The following is a 20348-nucleotide window of genomic DNA, read 5'->3' on the forward strand; positions in this document are numbered from 1 at the left end:
GAGCCGTGCTGAGCCGTGCCGTGCCGATCCGAGCCGTGCCGATCCGAGCCGTGCCGAGCCGTGCGCGGCGCAGTGCGGGCGGCGGCCGCCAGGGGCCGGCGGCGGGCCGGGAGCGGCGGTGGCAGCGGCGGCGGGCGGCGGCTCCGGAGCAACAGGGCCGGCTCGGAGCGCCGGGGGCGCGGTGCCGCGGGCTGGCCCCGCTCCCGCCTCCCATCTCCCGGTTCCCGTCATCTCCCGGCTCCCTCGGCCGCCAGCTCCGCTCTCCGCGCTCCGGCCGGCGGCTCCGCGGCCGCGTCCCCCCGGGCTGGGACCACCCAACAAGTGGATGGAGCGGGCGGCAGCCGGCGGAGCCCCGGACGCGGCGGGGGCAGGCGCCGCTCGCAGGCAGCCCCGCCGGAGCCCGGCTCCGCGCACGGATTAGCCAGCGCTGATTTATTTACTGACAGACCTGCCGCCAGAGCCGGGCTTGCGGAGAGCGGCGATCGCGCCTGCCCCTGCACACGACAAGCACACACGACAAGCACACGCACAGCGCCTTCGTTTTCCCCGTGGGGACGAGAGCCTCGCTTGTTGTTGCCTTGTGGCCAATGCCGAGGCGAGCGGGAGCGGCTGCGGCGGTGCCCGGTGCGCCCAGCCCCGGCTCGCTGCCCCGGCACCCGGCTGGAAGGGGCACAAATAAGTGGCCAACCTGTGGTGCGCACTGACCGCAGGCACCTGCGAGTGTGGATCAGCCGGCGCAGCCCCTCGGCACCGCTGTCACCCGGCGCTCACACCAGCGGGAACAGCGCTGCTATTTCTCTGCCTGGGATCAGTAAGTATAACGGCGTTTTTAGGGTCTTCTTCTGCATGGCACGTAGGTACGGTTTCAAAAATAGCGTCATTTAATAGTTCGTGTTCACCTTCTCTCGTGTATTAATAGATGTGGCTATAGATGAGGTTTCTGTTTCAAAGGGGGGTGTGAGGGGCTGTGTATTTTTTGGTGTGTGTGCTTGCATGTAGATGTTGCTTCAGTGCACCTGCAGTTGTTTTCTTGACATATCACGGTGTTTTCACTTGGCTGAGCATTGTACGTGCCCATTCTCAAATTAAATCCAGCGAGATGTTCATTGTCATCGAAACACGATTCTGCTGTAGATTAAAATGTAACATTCCCGCACCTGATTCTGCAAATACAACAGAAGCTCTTTGTCTAGATACATTTATTCTTTAATGTTTCATGTGGATATATGTAGGTGTATCTCTTACGTATGTGCTCAAAGACCTGAATGCACTGTGTGTTGCAGTATTTTTATTGGTGTTTATGTGTGTTGGTGTTTCAGGAGCATGCATATGTTTGTGTATGGATGCAAGTGCTTATATGGGTGGGGATTTTGTATCTGTCTCTATATATATGTGACATACCCACCCACATCCTTACCCACGGAGTCGTTCAAAATCTCTGTGCATGTGATGTGGGTGTGTGTGTAATGTAGAAGTGTGAATAGTGTGGGCAGGAGAAGATTTGAATGCCATGGTAATAGATGACACAGTTTCATTTGATCGGTGTGACCTTTTAGGAAAACAATCCAATCTTTTCCCTTTTTGTTTTTATTTTTGTGTGTTTGTGCATGTGCCTCAGGTTAAGTGCTTCTTCTGCATGACCATAACCAAAGGGTGACCCATCCACTCCCTTGTGTCCTATGGGGACCTCAGAGCCAGTTTCTCAGTCTTCATCTCCTCCTCCTCCTCCTCCTCCATCGCCTCCTCCTCCTCTTACCGCTGCTGCTGATGCCCTGGGTACTGCTCCCAGGTTTGAGACATTGTTGACAGGCTGAAGAAAGGATTTGCAAAGACCTCCTCACTGTGTAAATGAAGTGAATGGCTGGAATTAACTTCAGCTCTCCAAGAAATGACATTAAACAGTAAGTGTGCTAGGCCAAAGCATTACCAGGAGCAAATAATGAGGAAAGAGACTATTTGCATTTGGTTTCAATGATGAGCTAAAACCATCTGTGGAGAACAGGTACCCTTTGGTTTGCATATTTTTTTTTCTTTCCCCTGAGGAATGCAGCCTTTATAGCCTGCGAGGCAGTCATGATTCTGATCAGGTACAGCTGTGATGGCTGCAGGAGATAAATGAAAATAAAGGGGCTTGGTGGATGGAAGAACAAGGTCTCAGCTGTTCTCTGGCCCAATCTGAGAATTTCATCTTTTCTCATTAGCTAAACAGTAGTTTGTGTCAAACCTTCCAGAGAACAAGAAGATGTGGCTCTGTGGTTTTCCAAAGTACAGATTCAGCGCTACCACCATGTTTCCCCGCTCGACGCGCAGGTGACCGCCCTCCGAATGCTGATGGCTTTGAACTTCCCGGCTGCCAAAGTCACGCTGTAAATAGTGCAAAACCTCGTCAGGGCGAGCGCCCACAAACCAAAACAAGACTTGCAGGATGGAGGTGGCCATGGTGAGCGCCGACAGCTCCGGCTGCAACACCCACATGCCCTACGGCTACGCGGCCCAGGCGCGGGCCCGCGAGCGGGAGCGCCTGGCCCAGTCCCGGGCGGCGGCGGCGGCGGCCGTGGCGGCGGCCACGGCGGCGGTGGAAGGTGGGGCGGCGGGCGGAGGGGGGCCCTACCACCACTACCACCAGGAGCAGGCCCGCGGGGCCTCCTCCTCGCGCTCAGGCAGCCTGCCCCGCCGGCAGAGCGGCAAGAGGAGGAAGAAGGGCAAGAAGAGGAGCCACCACCTGGGCAGCAGGGAGTGTGGGGCCTCCTTCCCCTGCTCTGAGCTGCTGCCGCTCAGTGGTTCCGAGGAGAGGATACTGAAGGACTTGAGCGAGGAGGAGGAGGAGGACGAAGACGAGGATGAAGACGACGAGGAGGAAGGGAAGCTCTACTACAGCGATGACTATGGGGAGGATGAGTTTTCCTACTCGGACCAGCCGCCCGATGATGGGGGAGGCCCTGGGGGTTACAGCTCCGTGCGCTACAGCGAGTACGAGTGCTGCGAGCGCGTGGTGATCAACGTGTCGGGGCTGCGCTTCGAGACCCAGCTGAAGACCTTGGCTCAGTTCCCGGAGACGCTGCTGGGGGACCCAGCCAAGAGGGGCAGGTACTTTGATCCTCTCAGGAACGAGTACTTCTTCGACAGGAACCGGCCCAGCTTTGACGCCATCCTGTACTACTACCAGAGCGGCGGCCGGCTGAAGAGGCCGGTCAATGTGCCCTTTGACATCTTCTCTGAGGAGGTGAAGTTCTACCAGCTTGGGGAGGAGGCCATGCTCAAGTTCAGGGAGGATGAAGGTTTTGTCAAAGAGGAAGAGGAAAAGGTTTTGCCGGAGAATGAGTTTAAGAGGCAGGTGTGGCTGCTGTTTGAGTACCCGGAAAGCTCCAGTCCAGCCAGAGGCATCGCCATTGTCTCTGTCTTGGTCATTTTGATCTCCATCGTCATCTTTTGTCTGGAGACTTTACCAGAGTTCAGAGATGACAAGGAATTCGTCATGTCCCTGAGCTTAGGGAAGGGGCTTTCCAACGAGTCTCTCCGCCTGGACGCTGGGGAGCACACCATCTTCAATGACCCTTTTTTCATTGTAGAGACCGTGTGCATCATCTGGTTCTCCTTCGAGTTTACAGTGCGCTGCTTTGCGTGTCCCAGCAAAGCACACTTCTTCAAGAACGTCATGAACATTATAGACATTGTGTCCATCTTGCCTTACTTCATCACCCTGGGCACGGACCTGGCGCAGGAGCAGGGCAGCCAGCAGGCCATGTCCTTTGCCATCCTGAGGATCATCCGTCTGGTCAGGGTGTTTCGCATCTTCAAGCTCTCCAGGCACTCCAAGGGTTTGCAGATCCTGGGTCACACGCTCAGGGCCAGCATGAGGGAACTTGGCCTCCTCATCTTCTTCCTTTTTATCGGAGTCATTTTGTTTTCCAGTGCTGTTTACTTTGCAGAAGCTGACGAGCCTGCCACCCATTTTCAAAGCATCCCAGATGCCTTTTGGTGGGCCGTAGTGACCATGACTACGGTCGGTTATGGGGATATGAAACCCATAACCGTGGGTGGGAAGATAGTCGGGTCCCTGTGTGCCATTGCAGGAGTGTTAACCATTGCTTTACCAGTGCCAGTGATTGTCTCCAATTTTAACTATTTCTACCACAGAGAAACTGAGAACGAAGAGCACACGCAGATGATGCAAAATGCTGTCAGTTGCCCTTACCTCCCTACAAATTTACTGAAGAAATTTAGGAGCGCATCATCTTCATCCACAGAGGATAAGTCAGAGTATTTGGAGATGGAAGAAGGAGTTAAAGAATCTCTTTGTGTAAAGGAGACTAAAAGTCAGGACACGGGGAATAGCAGTGAGTCAGAGAAGAAAAACTGTGTAAATTCAAATTCTGTGGAAACTGATGTGTAGTTTTGAGCGTTTCCAAATATATTTATGCATTAAAGAGTGCAGTGAAAATAACGAAATATGCAAACAAGAGTCTGCAGCATACAGTAGTATGCCATTTAATGGTTAAATACAAATAAAAAGCATTGCTGAACATGTATTACATATCAAGTAAGTGGTACAACTTGAGGAAAGGATTGCTAGATCTGATAAATTTTCAGACTTTATATTTTTATTAGAATGCAAGTGTTTTGCACATGAGGCTGAAAAATTTATTAAAACCAAGTCAGTTTTAAAGTGGGTGCATGAACTGTCGACATCACTAATAACAGCTCTGTGGTAAAAGTTGGCATTCAGAGGTATTTACTATGTAAGAAACAATGAAGTTTGGTAGTCATTTATCTATTTATCAGTGCTTTAATAGCAGCTACCATAAATCATTGGATACCATAGTCATTGTTTTTCAAATGGTAAATTTATTGTAAAAAGATATTCTACAGAAGATAGATCTAAATTTTTTTTTCTTGAAATCTATAATGCTTGTTTTTAACTGGAAATTTACTTTGGAAAGGCTGTTGACCCTCCAGAAATTGTTTATTTTTATAACTCTCTTTGGAGGCATTGCAGCATTTGTTGTCTAATAATGAAAGAAATGAAGTAAGAGAATTGTTAAACCTGGTCTGACTGCAAAGGCAAAATGACTGGAATGCTTTTTTGCACTACTTTATATGCTGGAGATATATCGAAAGAGACTTCATACTGTGAATGTTTACTAATGTAATAGTTCAATGACAATCATTGGGAGAGTGAATTCTGCATCATATTTTATTGTTTCTTCTTCCTCTGTGATGCTGATGGCAAAACAGCTGACATGACATCAATTCCATACACTTTTTGATTATGAACATCTGTGATCTGGAAAAGGATTGTGAAGTAAAATTTTCTAATCAAAATTATTTGAAATCGGTGTTTTCTACTGATGCCCTCAAGAAATACCAACCTAATTTATATCTTTTTTTGTCTTTTTCTGCTTAATTTAGCATTCAGAGTCTACGATTAGTACATGCACTTTGTCAGAATTGAGGAAATTTGGTGTATGGGAGGAGCACGTAGAAATAATAAGATACTCAGTTGTTACAGTGCTGACAATTGAGGATTGCTGACTTTTAATAATGTGCTATTATTGGTGCTGCAATTCCCCTTGATTACAGCTTTCACCCATGTATATTTGAAGCAACATTTAAGATCTAAGCCAGGCATTTGGGGTTTCAAAAGGAACACATTGGGTCCCATGGAGTCCTTGTGAAAGCATTCCATGGTTTCTCTTCACTGATTTTCAGGCCAGCTATGTTTTGCTATGTGTCAAAACCTCCCACTGGCCTTCCTAGGAGGTTCAGGTAGGTAAAGATTAGCTGGCCTGCAGTATATTCCAGAGTCCAGAATGAGATAGGTGAGATATTGCTGCATACAACATAAATAATAGATTCAGAACAAGGCTTTTTCAGACTTGCCATTACCGAGGGAAGGCACAATTATTCCGTCACTGTTTTTGAAGAGGCACTGTGGAACATTCCAGATTATAAAACTTGAACCAAATTGGCATATGCACTTTAAGGTCTGGGACAGGCTGTTATGGAAGGAAAAAGGACTTAGCAACACCACAGAATGACAGTAGTTTGCTATGTTCATTTAAAGCTGAGTGGAGATGGAGAGTTTTTTGCAGGGAGAACTTGTTGGTGACTGACTTACAGCAACAACAGATGCACTCTGAATTGGGCATCCATGATATTACACATGACAAGCCTTGTTTGCTGAATCCAGTGGCACCAAACAGAGCTGCAGACACAGGCTTCTCTTTAATGGTTGGGTTTTGCCTTCATAGTTTTTCTGTGAGTCTCTTCGAAAAGTTTCTCTGCTTGTCTTCTTTTGCATTGCAGAAAAATAAAAAAAAAAAGACAACACACAAAAGACTGCGTTGTGCTGAGCCCTGCTTCAAAATGTGTGTTTAAGTGTCTGATTCCTAATTTAAAAACACTGAGCAGGCTTCACTATATTTTTGATGTGAAGCATTAAAGAGAGCTCCTTTTTATTGTGGTGGTGTCAATCCCAGCTGCACTTTGAGTGAAGTGACTCAGTGATTTTATACATAGGCATTTGCCAAAATTTAATGTTACATTTCACTCCAGCTGACCTGAGTTCAACGTGCTAAATATTTTTTTCCACAGAGTCAATATCAGCAGCGAGGATGAGTGTTCTGTAAAACCTGTAACTGAAGTGTTTCTTTCACAGATAACAGTTAATGGCCTAAAGGGCACGAGGGTTCTCTTGCTGAATGGCTTGGTCCTGGTTCTGTCTGATACCAGGGAGCATTTAGTGCCTGGGACCATGGCAACGAGCTAGGAGTGAAAGAAACACTGAGCAGGTGAATAAAGAACTTAGGGAAAATAAGTTCTATGTGTTTGCAGCATTGACTGGTTGGAAGGGGAGGTGGTTCATAAGAGATGGGATTTCAGACCTCTGATGGAAAGGAGAAAACTCTTTGAATCACTTTGAAAATGCATTTGTGCTGTAGCCAGGGAGCTCAGCATGAGGGGAGTGCTTTAATAAACAGCTGAGACCAGATGCTGACAAACTCCTGTTCAGGAGTGCTCGAAGATGCAGTTTGTTACAGCATCAATTTCATTTACAGTTCTGTTCTTCATTACAGCCTCTGCTGGTTTTGCCTTCTATAGGTAACACAAAAGAATAGTGATTGCTATTAATATCAAACTGGTTTTTTGCTCTGTTTCCTTGATACAGGACTGTTAAAACAAAAAAAAAGTAATCTTAACTTCTTCAAGCACTCATTGTTCATTTAAACAAGTGTGCAGTGTCCATGCTGGGCTGTTTTCAGAGCAGTACCTTGCTCTCAGAAGGAGAGGCTCTGACTGAAGGGGCTCCTAGCAGTTGGCAGAGCAATGTTCTGGGTGTGTCCTCAGGTAATGCTGGAGCCTCCTGCAGTGAATAAACACTTGGTCATGATAAATAGGATCTATAGAGCTCAGTGCTAGGCTGTGCTGTCAGCATTCTGAATCACAGAAAGAGTTGTGCATTCCAGAGTGGAAGCAAATAGCTCTACTTGGCTTTGTAATTTGATTTTTCAGCTATCTGTTGGTCCAGTCACAATATAGTTTTATCATGCCAAAGTCCTACCACTAACATGCTAAAACCCAAAGATTCCAAGTGCTTTAAGAAGTAGAAATTTGTATTAAGTATTACTTTGGTTGAAATTTTGTGCCAGAGAAACCCTTTAATGGAGCTGTTATGGCTCCAAATTACTGCTCCTGATTCTGTCAGACCTTTCCTAGTGATACTGACACCTCTCAGAAAAATAATTTTATTGTGATTTGGGCATTTTACATTTTTAAATTCTAGTGGTGAAATGCATTCCTGATGTAGCTGATGTGAATGGATTTACACTGGGGATCATTTTCGTTCTACTGATGTAGTTCAAATGATTTCACATTGACATACATTTCAGCTAAAAATAACGCAAAATGAGATATTTCAGGTTTGCTTGCAATGGTGAAAAAATTTGGAGGAGTTCCATTAGAATTCATGGAAACACAGCAGCACCAAATCTGATTTCAAATACAGTCTGATAGTTAACAGTGTGCTGGCATTTATTTAAAGAATTTCCTAGGTATTTTTATAGATCTCTTAAGTGCCAAGGCCAGACTCATAAGGAGAGAGTTTTGCCAGCTGAAGCATTGGATTTAATGGCTGGCTTTAATTTAATAAAATCCATATTTTTTTTCTTTATTACATTTTTGATGTTACATTGGTTCCTTGAAAACATCAGCCTGGATGCTGAACTTGATGCCAGAAGAAATGTGTAACCCAATTAGAGTGAAAGTTTTTAGTGTTCAGTTAAGATTTCTGAATTGATTCCACAAGAGGCTAATTCCATTTGATGGAAAATACAATTTATTTGTATTTGAAGGAAAATATAATTTGTTTTTATTTTGAAGGAAAATTCTTCTGCTTACATAGCTTTTTGTGTGTAGAATCCACCTCTGTGGTATTCATGTAATGCAGAATAAATCTGGGAGATCCAGGGGATAAAAATCCCCAGTGTGATCATGATTACATCTAATTCATGGAAATAGTGTCTTTGGTGTTTGGGGATGCTGATAGGCATCCTTGTGGTTATAAAAAATGGGATTTGAGCATTTTTTCAGCCTGTAAAGCTTTGGAATGTGACAATGGTTTTCATAGTGCTGGCGTGGAAAGAGTTTGGGATCAGGCCATAACCTTGAAGGAAGGGTGTTGGAGTGTAACTCCTGACATGGAACATTGCTGTCAAGTTTGCTGTCAGGTGTTGAGAGTCATTTGACTTGAGATTTGAAAATTCAGTGCTGAGCTGCCCAAGAACATGAGGTACTTCATATTTATGCATAAGTGTAGGATAAATGTGCTATGGGAAACCAGCTAAATATCAGAAAGTCTGTTCCATTTGTAGCTAGTTCCTGAAAAGTCTTTCTTGCACAGTATTGAAAAATGAAATCTGTCTTTCTGGCCATCCTGGATGCATAAAACTCATGCTGAATACCAATAAATTTTTAGCATAATCTTTAAATTTACAGATAATCCTCAAATTAAGTATAATTTATCCATTGTGTTGCTGGCTTTCTCTATTTTTTACTGGTTCTTTATTACTTTTTACTGTCATTGAGCTCAGTTATAAATACTTTACATTTATTAAATAGATTAAAACTTATTTAAATTTATTAAATAAATAAACATTTTTTAACACTTAATTAATCTACATGAGACAGTAAGAAATAAAAACAAGTATTGAAACCTCCCCGACTATGGCATCCAGCATGTAAGTTATGCATTTTTCTTATCTTTAAATAATCTAAATAACAGAATAACTTCAGTAGACATGGGGCAGTGTATACACTTTGCTCTTGCTGTAGCTGAATGATTACATGCATCAGATTTTGCAGAGAATAAGGTCTAGTTGACATATTTATCATATTTTTGCACCTCCATTTGAAACAAATACTTATAGAGAAGTTGGCACTTTTGTAAAAATGAGCATCTTTAATTTCCACAGGGACCATCTAATGTGGAAAAAGTGATTGGCAGATAAACTCTGGTTTAAAGTGCATAAATGTTTTGTACCTGAAACCCAGGTACTCCCCATATCCCTGCCATGCTTACTGGTGTTCAGAATTCCACATTCTGAAGGAAAAATCATTAAAGCATTATGTACTGAGATGGTTGAATTAATTCTTATTTTTAATCCTTTCCTGTATAATTATAATGTGCCTTGAGCCCTTTTTCTGCAACAGGCCCTTTGGAAAAGAAATACATAAGTATATAAGAAGGCAAGAAGAGAAAGCTTACATCACAGGAAAAAAGCTCATAGAACACACAAATTGAGGGAAAGTAAGTTAAAAACTCCTTTTATGTCCTCCATTTGTGCATTTATGGTGCTGCCAGTAAAACCAAGCTGGGGGCACACTGGGTGAACTAGTCTGCAGGTTAAGGGAGGGTTCCATGCCTTGTTCCTCTCCCAGGCTCCCTGGGCTCAGCTGGGCCATGGGAAGGTTCTCCCTGTGCTGGGCTGCCACGGGCTCCTGGAGGTTTTCAGCCTGTCTGGTAAATCCATGGGAGCAAATGATGCCTCAGGTTTTGGCTTTTATATTTTTCACATTCTGTGCTGCTTTAGTGTGTGGGTCTGGGCTTCACATTCAGGGATGGTGAGCTCTGTGCACAGAGCAGGGAGACAAAACAATTCCTGCTCCAGCTGGGCACCAAGGACAAATGATCCCAATCTCAGCCCCAGAGCACAAACACCGTGGGCTGCAGAGAGAAAAACAAGCAGGGTGGGACTGCCTGGGCTAAAGCTGGAATGGGACAATGAACTGCAAGGTGCAAATGGAGCAGAACTGATCCCAGGCAGAGAGCCCGGGAGCGCTCGTGCATTTTGGGGCCATTTTGGGTCATCTTGGGTGCAGCCCTGGCTGGGCTCTGGTGCTGCCCAAGGTGGATCCATGGAGGAGATGCTTTGAATCAATCCCTGCTTTATTCTTTAGCTCTGCCCAGCCTCTGCTCCAGGGCAACCTGCTCAAGGGATCACTCCTAACACAAGTATCCTGCTGAGTACAAAATTTGGATTTTTTTGCTTGGCAATACCATGCAGCCATCCCAGACGGGGAGGCCTCAAAGATTCCAGTTTGCCAGTTCCTAATCTGTAAAAGGTCTCACATCTGCCTTCACAAAATGTGCTTTTCAGTACCTGAATCCCATTCATTTCAAAAGAAGCAGGGCTGTGAAATGCCTCCTCTGCATTGAGGAACAAATTATTTTCTTAAGGTCAAAAAAGACACTGTGGTGGAGGGGATTTTACAGATGTTGCACAAAGGAGTGTAGGAAGGGACAGAACATATTCAAGAGAGATTTTGGTCTCTGTTTTTAATCTCTTGCTCCTGGGGCATTTGTGTTCAGAGTAAGGGAGGAGGATGGATGGAGTCAGTGAGCTATGCCAAAGGTATCTTTAATTTTAGATACATGCTTTTCTTCTGTTCTTAGCAATCAGAATAAAATAAGTTTGGGTGGTTTTTTTCTTGTGGTTGGGGTTTTTTTTAAACATTATTTTTATTGGTTACTTAGTCCTAACACTTATTATAAAGGGGTGATATATGCTGGATCTGGAACTGTCCTCCTGGACATGAATGGTAGTTTTCCATTCAGAAAACCAGCTGAGACCTGCTCAGCATCACTCCTGTCCTTCTCTTTGGGTTTCAGGTGTGCTGCCTTGGGCTCCAATGCCTTGCAGGGTTTCTTGTGTCAATAGCAGGCAGTGCTGGCCCTGCCATGTAGGAGAGCCAAGGAGAAAATTCATTGTGCTTGTTTGTGTTTATGTTGGTATGATTTTGGTGCAGAATTTTGCAATAGAGGAGGGATGCTCCCATGATGTGCTTTGGAAAAAAATACAATCACATGCAAGCTACACGTTCCCCACACTGTGTATTTCGGGTTAAACACCTTCTGTTTCATTAGTGGGTCTGTACTTTAAAGATGCCCTCAACTTGCCCTGAATTCCTTAGGAATTTAGGAATTTATTTTTCAGGTCTCAAGCATGAGGGAAGATGATCCCTCTTTGCATTCAAAATGGCAAGGCATTATTTTAAAGAAGATATCTTGCATGTTTTCAGGTTAAGAAGCTAAGGAATAATAGTTTTCTGTTCAAGTCTTTCTTAAATATAAGCTGCAGATACACACAGAGAAGGAAAATATGGTTTGATCACAGGGAAGAAACAGAAAATATTTTTAATTCAATGTTTAAAGGGTATAATTGTGTTTTATTCTGTGCCAGATGACAAGCTCAGATAAATGTTACTTTAGCAAGAATCTATCCTGCTGCAGAGAGTGCAGTAGAGGAGTTGTATGGCAATTTATGCTCCAGCATTTATTTCTGTGCATGTTTATTTCTGTTAGCTATTTGTAACAATGTTATTTATTCAGGACTCCTAGATCTCAAAACTAAGGACAAAAATGTTCTAAGGATCTGAGTAAATGAGAGGAGCAAAGTTGAATTCTTCTGAGGATCTGCAAGAAGAAATTGTTATTTTGGTGCCTTTTACTTGTGAACATCTCTAAAAAATGATAGGATTATTTCATAGGTTGGAAGGTAAAACTGGTTTTGTGTGGCCAGTAAAATATTTTCTGTTTCTCAGAGTTTAATGGAGGATAAGCATTTTTATGTGTTTGAAATATGTAGAAAATGTGAGCAAGTAGAAATTGTAATAATTTGCTGCTCTTTGCCCTATTTTACAAGACAATGTTGCCAGAGTTGATTGGTGGTGCTGGACAACTCAGTTCCTAAGCCAAATGCAGTGGCTCTAAGCAGATTTACTTTTGAATTCATGCAGAAAAAGTGCTTTTAAAATGGTCTTATTTTTGGGCACCCAGAAATAAGGGCATTCAGACCACTACCTACTTCTGAAAATTTCTGATGGTTGGGCTGATTTGTGTCTTTTGAGAGGAGAGAACAAACTATATTTCAGCTATTTTTCTGGTTTCTGTGCTATTCTGTATTTTGAATTATACCTAATAGAAGCAAGCATGGAAACCCACAAGGTTTCCCAGCACAGTCCTGGTTGCACTGCCAAATGAAACAACAGATGGGATTTAATAGGTTCCCCTAATTAGCCAGGCATCTTCCACTATAGGATTGCCCAAAAAAATGCTCCTTAATCCTTCTGACCTCTGCTCTATGCTGTGAAAGGTTCTCCTGATGCCAGAACAGCAATGGCAATTTGAGGTGGTGAAAGAAATGTGTTTGTTTGGGAGCAGCCAGGGCTGGGAAAGGCAGGAGCTGATGGGATCCCACAGGGATGGGACCTCAGCAGTGTCCTACAGCATGAGCAGGGTGAAAAGGGCTCCGGGTGGGGCTGGGCAGGGCCATTCCAGGTGAGATGGGCTCCAGATGAGCTGGGCAGGGCCATTCTGGGTGAGATGGGCTCCAGGTGGGGCTGGGCAGGGCCATTCTGGGTGAGATGGGCTCCAGATGAGCTGGGCAGGGCCATTCTGGGTGAGATGGGCTCCAGGTGGGGCTGGGCAGGGCCACTGCAGGTGAGATGGGCTCCAGGTGGGGCTGGGCAGGGCCATTCCAGCCAATTTGAGCCCTGACAAAAACCTTGCATTAACCACAGCTGGCAGCTCTGCTCTGCTAAGATGCTGTTGTACCTCAAGCCTTGTGTTGCTCCATCCAAAACTGAAAATGTGCATTTTTCAGAGCTGTGAGTACTGACCCATTGTTAAGCTTTTTGCTGCTCTTGTTGTTTGGTTCCTGAATTGTGCCTAGGTCACATTTCCTTAGTGTTTTACTGCTGCCAGTATATCTACAATTATTTCTCCTAAGTTGTGGTACCACTTGCTTTTTTCAGACAGCTTCCTTGTGCTGATACAGAACATTTTCATGGATTTTCAAGAGCAAGACTGTTTTTTGGCTGTTGGATGTATGAGTTCCAAAGAAGTTGCTGGGACCTTAGTAATGACATTCTGACTTAAACTGGCATCCAGAAAGGTGCTAGAGCATGACGTGTAGTATTTCCTAATCTTTTAATTAAGATGATTAGTGGGTTTTTTTGCTGTTCCTGCAGCAGTGTCATTGTTGGAGCTGGAGCAGATGTTGGTATTTAGCAAACACAGCAAATGCCTGCATGTCTGAATTTGTGTCTTGTACGTATTAAAGTATCTGAGCTCTGTGCCATTGTTTTATAATAGTTGAAATATTTGAAGAGGTGTCCGGAAATTAGCCTGGTGTGAACTAAATTACTTAAAAAAAAAAAAAAAAGCTTGTAGTGATGCCTTCCCTTGGTGTGTGTGCTGAAGGTGGGAGGTGAGCCCACATGGCCTGGGCTGAACTTCTGACAGTGGAACATGTTAAAATGGGGATTGGAGCTGGAATGCCAGAGTGGTTTTTCCCAGTATTTATGCACACAGATGGGAAGCTGCACATATTTGGGAAGCAGAATGTCCAGGCTGTTTTCATGGCAGCATCCATGCCTGCAGACTGAAACATGATGGAACATTCCAGAGCACCAAACACCAAGTTTTGGGTTCTGAGGATCACAAAGCAAAACCCCATCTCTTTCCTAGGGCTTGCTTCTTCCCAGAGGCCTCAGTCACCCTCACCACCTCCACAGCCCACTGGCAATCCCAGAAAGGAGCAATCATAAGCAATAAAAATATGAAGGTGAAGGAGAACATCCACCCCAGATTGTGTAGAATAAAAGACTTAAAGGAAAAATGCAATCAATATATTGCAATGCCTTCCTTCAGCTTTATATTTGGTTTTTTTTTGAACACCCAGTGTTTGATGCAGTGCTGTGAGCATTCTCAGGAGCCTTTTTCTGTGATGAGCACTTAGTTTTTGTGGCTCTTTGGTGTTAATGAGTCCAAGCAGATGCAGGAACTGAATCCAAATGACAGAAAACTTCATAAATTCAGTGAGCAAAGAGTTTTGTTGTTATTTTCAGTAACTGCTGGTAAGGATGTTATGTTAATTAGAGAGGTTGACTGCCTCCAAAGGTAGATTGATTATTGCATCTTCTCCAGCCTTCAAACTGTTGTATCTTGAGCCTTCCTCTTTCTAGGGACCGGTATTTCTTTCCATGGTCAAGGATTAAAAGCTTTTTTCCCCATCTGGAGCTGTTTCTTAAGGAGGCAGCTCATGTCCTGTGGGCTGCACAGCTTGGTGTGTCAGCGGTGCTCGGTCCTTGGGACAAGTCTCACGTCCAGGGAATGGAAAAGCTGCTCTGGGATGCCCTTTGGAGCTGGGAAAAAGCAAAACCAGCAGCTCTATGGAACAGGGGAGTCCAGAAAAGCTGTGGGTGCTCCATCCCTGGGGTGTTCTGAGCAGCCTGGTCTGGTGGTTGTACCCACACATGGAAGGGGGGTTGGAGCTGGGTGGTCCTCAGTGCCCCTTCCAAGCTAAACCCTCCTGTGATAGCAGATTTTACACCACTTGATGCACTAAGAACTTGATAACATAATTTATAAAAGCATTTTTATTAGGTAGTTCAACCCTGAAGTTTGGTTTAAACTGCATAGTTAAAATAGGTCAGCTGGTCAGAAAACTCAGGGAGTGAAGGGATATCAAAAGAAATGTTGGTAAATGCACAGAAAAGTGAAGGGCATTATAAAATAATTATTATCTCCTAAACAAAGCCACCAAAAATTTGTATTTACATTATAAGCATTTTCTAATTCTCTGTGCCTGGGGCTCAAATTCCACATTTCCTAATTCTCTGTGCCTGTGTGCTGTTGCCCTGCTGCAGGTCTGTGAGTAGCAGCAGCTATAGTTTTTCCCATTGATAATGAGTTTCACACACTTGGGAAAAGTGCTTTTAAATCCCAGGATTAAGGAGAGCTGGGCAGGAATTACTTTGCAGTTACCCACAGTGTTTCAGATTGTGGAGCAGCTGTACTTTGTTCTTTCTCAAAGTTCAGACATCTCGTTTTCTGCTGGATTTACAGAGAATGCTCTTGCCTGAATCCACTTGAGGTAGATCATGATCTTTGTTTTTACTAGATGTTGTTGCTCAAATAAATATTTAGGAGAGAAATGTTCAGAAAGGTGTTGTCATCCCCACTTCATACAGGCTTTCCATGCTAAAAAAAGAGAAATCTAAACAATTATTCAACTGCTTAAATTATATTGTATATGCACAGGCCCCAAGCAGGGCATGGCGTTCTGCAGGATGAAGATCTCTGTTTATGAAGGCATCAAAACCTGCAGTATTTTGCAGAACCTGAAAAATCAGAACCAGAGATGTGTAGGATTCTTGTTTTTGAGTTTGGCCTCATTTCTGTTCCTGCCCCTAATTTGAATTTTGAGCTATATTAAGGTAACCTTTGTGTTTGGGAAAAAGAGGTGGTCAGTAATGCAGAAGTTACAGGGAGTGTGTTAATGTGTATAATGTAATTATAAAATGAGTAAAATGGGGATGTCAGTGTGGCACAGCACATGGCACAGTGCTCTGGTATTTAAGACAGTTCTGAACAAATTTGTTCAGGACTTGGAACAGCCCTGCCAAGAGCACAGGGAGGGGTATTTGTGTGATCACTGAACATTCCTCTTGCTTTAATGCAAGCAATGAATGTGTCGCAGACATCTTTTAATGAAAAATCCTTTCTTTAGGATTTTTCCTCCTAAGAAACTGAGAGGCTTCAGGAACAAAATGTGAACATTGATTATCTGCTGCTGTGGAATGCAGCAGGTAGATCTTTGATCAGCTCATGTTAGTTGTTTCTAATTAATGGCCAATCACAGCTCAGCTGGCTCGGACTGTCTGTCTGAGCCACAGACTATTGTTTTCATTTCTTCTTTTTCTATTCTTAGCCAGCCTTCTGAAGAAATCTTTTCTTCTGTTCTTTTAGTACAGTTTTAATGTAGTGGATATCATAAAATAAGAAATCAAGCTCTCTGAAACATGCAGTCAGATCCTTGTCTCTTCCCTCAACCTGAGACCCATGTGAACACCGTCACATGAATAGAGATTTTAGAGTCCAGTGCAACTCTCTTAAAATCCTCCCCCTTTAAATTCATTTTCATTTGGATTCACTTTTTGTTTTCTTGCTGTTGTTGAGAATGTTGCAGACAACGTGGTTCTGTTCCCAATTCCAATCCAATAGCACCCAGAAGGAACAGACTTTGCCCCACAGACATTATTCTGCAGGATAATGTGTACAGCACAGCTCATGGGCAGATTTATGAGGACTGTGCATATATAAAATGCCTCTAAGCAAGGGAGAATTTGGGCTGCTCAGTCAGGTCTTTGAATGATAAATGGATTTACTCAACAGCAGCCATCTGCCTGCATTTGACATTACCTGAGTTCCATTTTGTGTGGACACAAGGAGATGAAGGAAGTTGAGTTTTGCCAATCTTGGCAAATTGTGTCTAATTGCACTTGTTTTGTGTTCTGGAGAGCTGATACAGTTGATATTGTAGTATGATTGGGTTCTGTTGATGTGAGGCTGCTTGTTATCAAAAGGAACATCACGGTCCTGTTCTGCTGCGAGTTTTTGTTTTATGAAAATATTTTTGTATCTCTCATATCAGATGTGATATTATTTCCCCACCAGATGTCACGCAAACAAGCCCTAATTATGCACATATTCAGTGTACTGGAGCTCAGGGAACCTGCTCAATGGCTGACTAATATTGCTTGCAGAGTGCTGCACTTGTATAAATACAGCATTTACTTGTTCCAAGCCACCTACAGTTACTTCTGCTTGAGATTTATATAACCAGTAATATTTTATGTTTTCAGCCTATATGAAGGAGGTATTGTATTAAATGAAGAAAGAGCTTCTTTTTAATGCTGTAGTTAAGGCTCTGTGGTTTCTCATCTTACTTTCTAACTACTTTTGCTCTTGCTAAATTCATGGTGAATTTTTCCATTTATTTTATAAATGCAGAGTTTGTTTTCAGAGCTTTATTTCCTACAAGTAAGTGATCTGATCTTCATTTTGAGATGTCAGTGTTTTGATGTGATGTTTCAGTACATTGCAATTCACTGAGAACCTCTTGGTGAACTGGCCTTTTATCAACATAAAACATTAAATGATGCTGTACATCAAGTTATGAAAAAAATAGTGACTTAGATAATATCCAGGAGGTTCCATTCATAATCTCTCTCTCTTGTTATCATCTAAAGAATAGTGTGTATTATGTACAGTCTTTGAAGAGGATGTGTCGGGACCCAGGACATTGCTCTGGCTGCCCTGGGTGATTGGAGACCCTGGCAAGGGGCACAGAGACCTTGGCATGGAGTCACAAACACCTGTGCCTTTCATTTTAGCCCATGGAAACAATTAACAACTTTGTGTGAAGACTTACAAGCCGCTAGAGTTTGGATAGAATGATAGTGAATTTACCACAGGGTGGAAAAGTAGAATTTTGGGGATTTAGAATGGGAGTTTGAGAGGCAAGATGGAGGAATCTGGGTGTGTCCTGTCTTTCTCCTTCTCCTTCTTGTTCTCCATCTTCTGCTGTGATGGTGGCACTTTTGGATTGGTTTAGGGTAGAAACTCACTGTCTAACAGAGGTGATAGGTATTGGAAAATTATTGTAAATAATGTACATGTAGTTTTTAGTATAAAAAGCTAACACTGCCCTGAGAGCAGTCAGTGTGCCTCAACCTGACCTACTAGACAGATCTCAGCGGGTCAGAAAGACAATATATTTGATAAGAGAAAATAAACAACCTTGAGAACCAGAGCTGAGGAATCTCAACTTCTTTGGTGTCAGGGCTGGGAAAAAGAGACTTTCCAACACCTCAGGGTCATCTTGGTACCAATGACCTTGTCAGATGGATGTGCAGCTACTTTTAAATTTCCTGGGCCCAGAAGAGCCATGAGTGACAAAGCCATGAATTTATGCCGGGGCTCTGGTGCTCCTTGCAGCCAACCTTGCATTGCAGCAGCTGTGCCAGGAGCTGCTGAGGTACTCAGAAGGTGCCCTGAGCAGCTGTGGCTGCCCCTGGACCCCCTGCACGTGGCCAAGGCCAGGCTGGATGAGACTGTGCTGGAAGGTGGCCCTGCCCATGGCAGGGTGATGGAATGGAATGAGTTTTGGGGGGATGGGGCGATGGAATGGAATGAGCTTTGGGGGGAATGGGTGATGGAATGGAATGAGCTTTGGGGGGAATGGGTGATGGAATGAAATGTGATTTTTTGAGTCCCTTCCAACCCAAACCATTTCTCTGAGTCTATAGGACATTTTTGGAGGGTTTCTCCAACCCAAACCATTTCTATGAATCTATGGCGTGTTTTTGCAGGGTTTCCTTTGCCTGCTGAGGCACTCAGAAGGTGCTCTGAGCAGCTGTGGCTGCCCCTGGAGCCCTGCAAGTGGCCAAGGCCAAGCTGGATGGGGCCCTGGGCAGGCTCTGCTGGAAGGTGTCCCTGCCCATGGCAGGGTGTTGGAATGGAATGAGCTTTGGGGTGAATGGGTGTTGGAATGGAATGAGCTTTGGGGTGAACGGGTGATGGAATGGAACGAGCTTTGGGGTGAACGGGTGATGGAATGGAACGAGCTTTGGGGGGAATGGGTGATGGAATGGAATGAGCTTTGGGGTGAATGGATGTTGGAATGGAACAAGCTTTGGGGTGAATGGGTGATGGAATGGAACGAGCTTTGGGGTGAATGGATGTTGGAATGGAACGAGCTTTGGGGTAAATGGGTGATGGAATGAAATTAGCTTTGGGGTGAATGGGTGATGGAATGGAATGAGCTTTGGGGTGAATGGGTGTTGGAATGGAATGAGCTTTGGGGTGAATGGGTGTTGGAATGGAATGAGCTTTGGGGTGAATGGGTGATGGAACGAGGTGAGCTTTAAGGTCCCTTCCAACCCAAACCATTTCTCTGAGTCTCTGGGACATTTTTGCAGGGTTTTTCTGTGAGCACGGGGGGGAGTCCTGCAGGCAGGAGCTCTGCAGAACCCGATCTACCTGTTGCTCCCAAATCCACGCCTCCTCTTGCTGCTTTGTGCTGCAGAGACTCTGGGCCTGAGGTGGAGGCAATGCTGGGAGAACAGGCAGCCTCCTCTTAGGTGAGACTAAAGAATAAAGGGATTTGTTTGTCATGTCACAGCCAGGAATGTGAGGCAGCAATGTGATTTGTCCCAAAAGGACTCCAGTAGGTAACTGGCAGGCATTTTCCTGAGAAAAGGAAGCAAAAAGGAAAATCCAGGCTCCGTGAATGATGATCCAGATGTGTCCTTTTCCTTCAGCCAGAGCTTTCTCTTCTGTCACTGACATATTTTATGAAAATCCTTTTGCTAGGATATTTCTCCTGAGAAGCTGAGGAGCCTCAGAAAAGAAATGTAAGCAATCTGATGGCTGTGGAGTGTGGTCTGGAGATGGTTTACCAACAGGTGCATCTTTGATTGGTCTCATATGGATTGTTTCTACTTGATGACCAATCACAGGTCCAGCTGTGTTGGGACTCTGGTCAGTCATGGGTTTTTTATTATCATTCTTGTCCAGCCTCCTGATGTCTCCTTTCTCTATTCTTGTAGTGTAGTTTTAGTATATAATTTTCTTTTCATATAATATATATCATAAAATAATAAATCAGCCTTCTGAATCATGGAGTCAAGATTCTCTTCCCTCGTCCTGGGGACCCTCAAACACCACCGCTGTTCCCAATCCAAAATGATTATTGGTTACAGCAACCCCTGTGTCTGGAGGGATGATCTGTTCCCATCTGTTCCCATCTCTGCATTTTTAGCAGAGTTGCCCTGGGTAGCTCAGAGGTGACCATGGCAGAGATGTTGCTGCAGGTCAGGATTTCTCCTGATCCCTGGCCTGGCACAGGGAGAGGCAATATTCCCTTTCTTTCACTAACAGGAATTAGTGGGATATCACTCTTCTTAAGTATATGTGACCTAATAAGAGAACTCAGTAACTAACC

General features: G+C 44.2%; 1 protein-coding gene across 1 annotated transcript; it reads left to right on the top strand.

Annotated features, from left to right (window-relative positions):
• Positions 1 to 367: 367 nt before the first annotated feature.
• Positions 368 to 5325, top strand: KCNA4 (potassium voltage-gated channel subfamily A member 4). The gene is made up of 2 exons (XM_054283708.1): positions 368 to 811; positions 1619 to 5325. The coding sequence occupies exon 2, from the start codon at positions 2426 to 2428 to the stop codon at positions 4391 to 4393; it is 1968 nt and encodes a 655-aa protein (XP_054139683.1). The 5' UTR covers positions 368 to 811; positions 1619 to 2425; the 3' UTR covers positions 4394 to 5325.
• Positions 5326 to 20348: the final 15023 nt, after the last annotated feature.

The sequence above is a fragment of the Melozone crissalis genome, unplaced genomic scaffold (genome assembly GCF_028551555.1).
Source record: "Melozone crissalis strain CALT ecotype California unplaced genomic scaffold, PUWL_Pcris_2 ptg000038l_1, whole genome shotgun sequence".
Classification (NCBI taxonomy): Eukaryota; Metazoa; Chordata; class Aves; order Passeriformes; family Passerellidae; genus Melozone; species Melozone crissalis.

Bases quoted from the DNA above. Each gene is read 5' to 3' on its own strand.
- KCNA4 (XM_054283708.1), top strand. From the start codon at position 2,426: ATGGAGGTGGCCATGGTGAGCGCCGACAGCTCCGGCTGCAACACCCAC.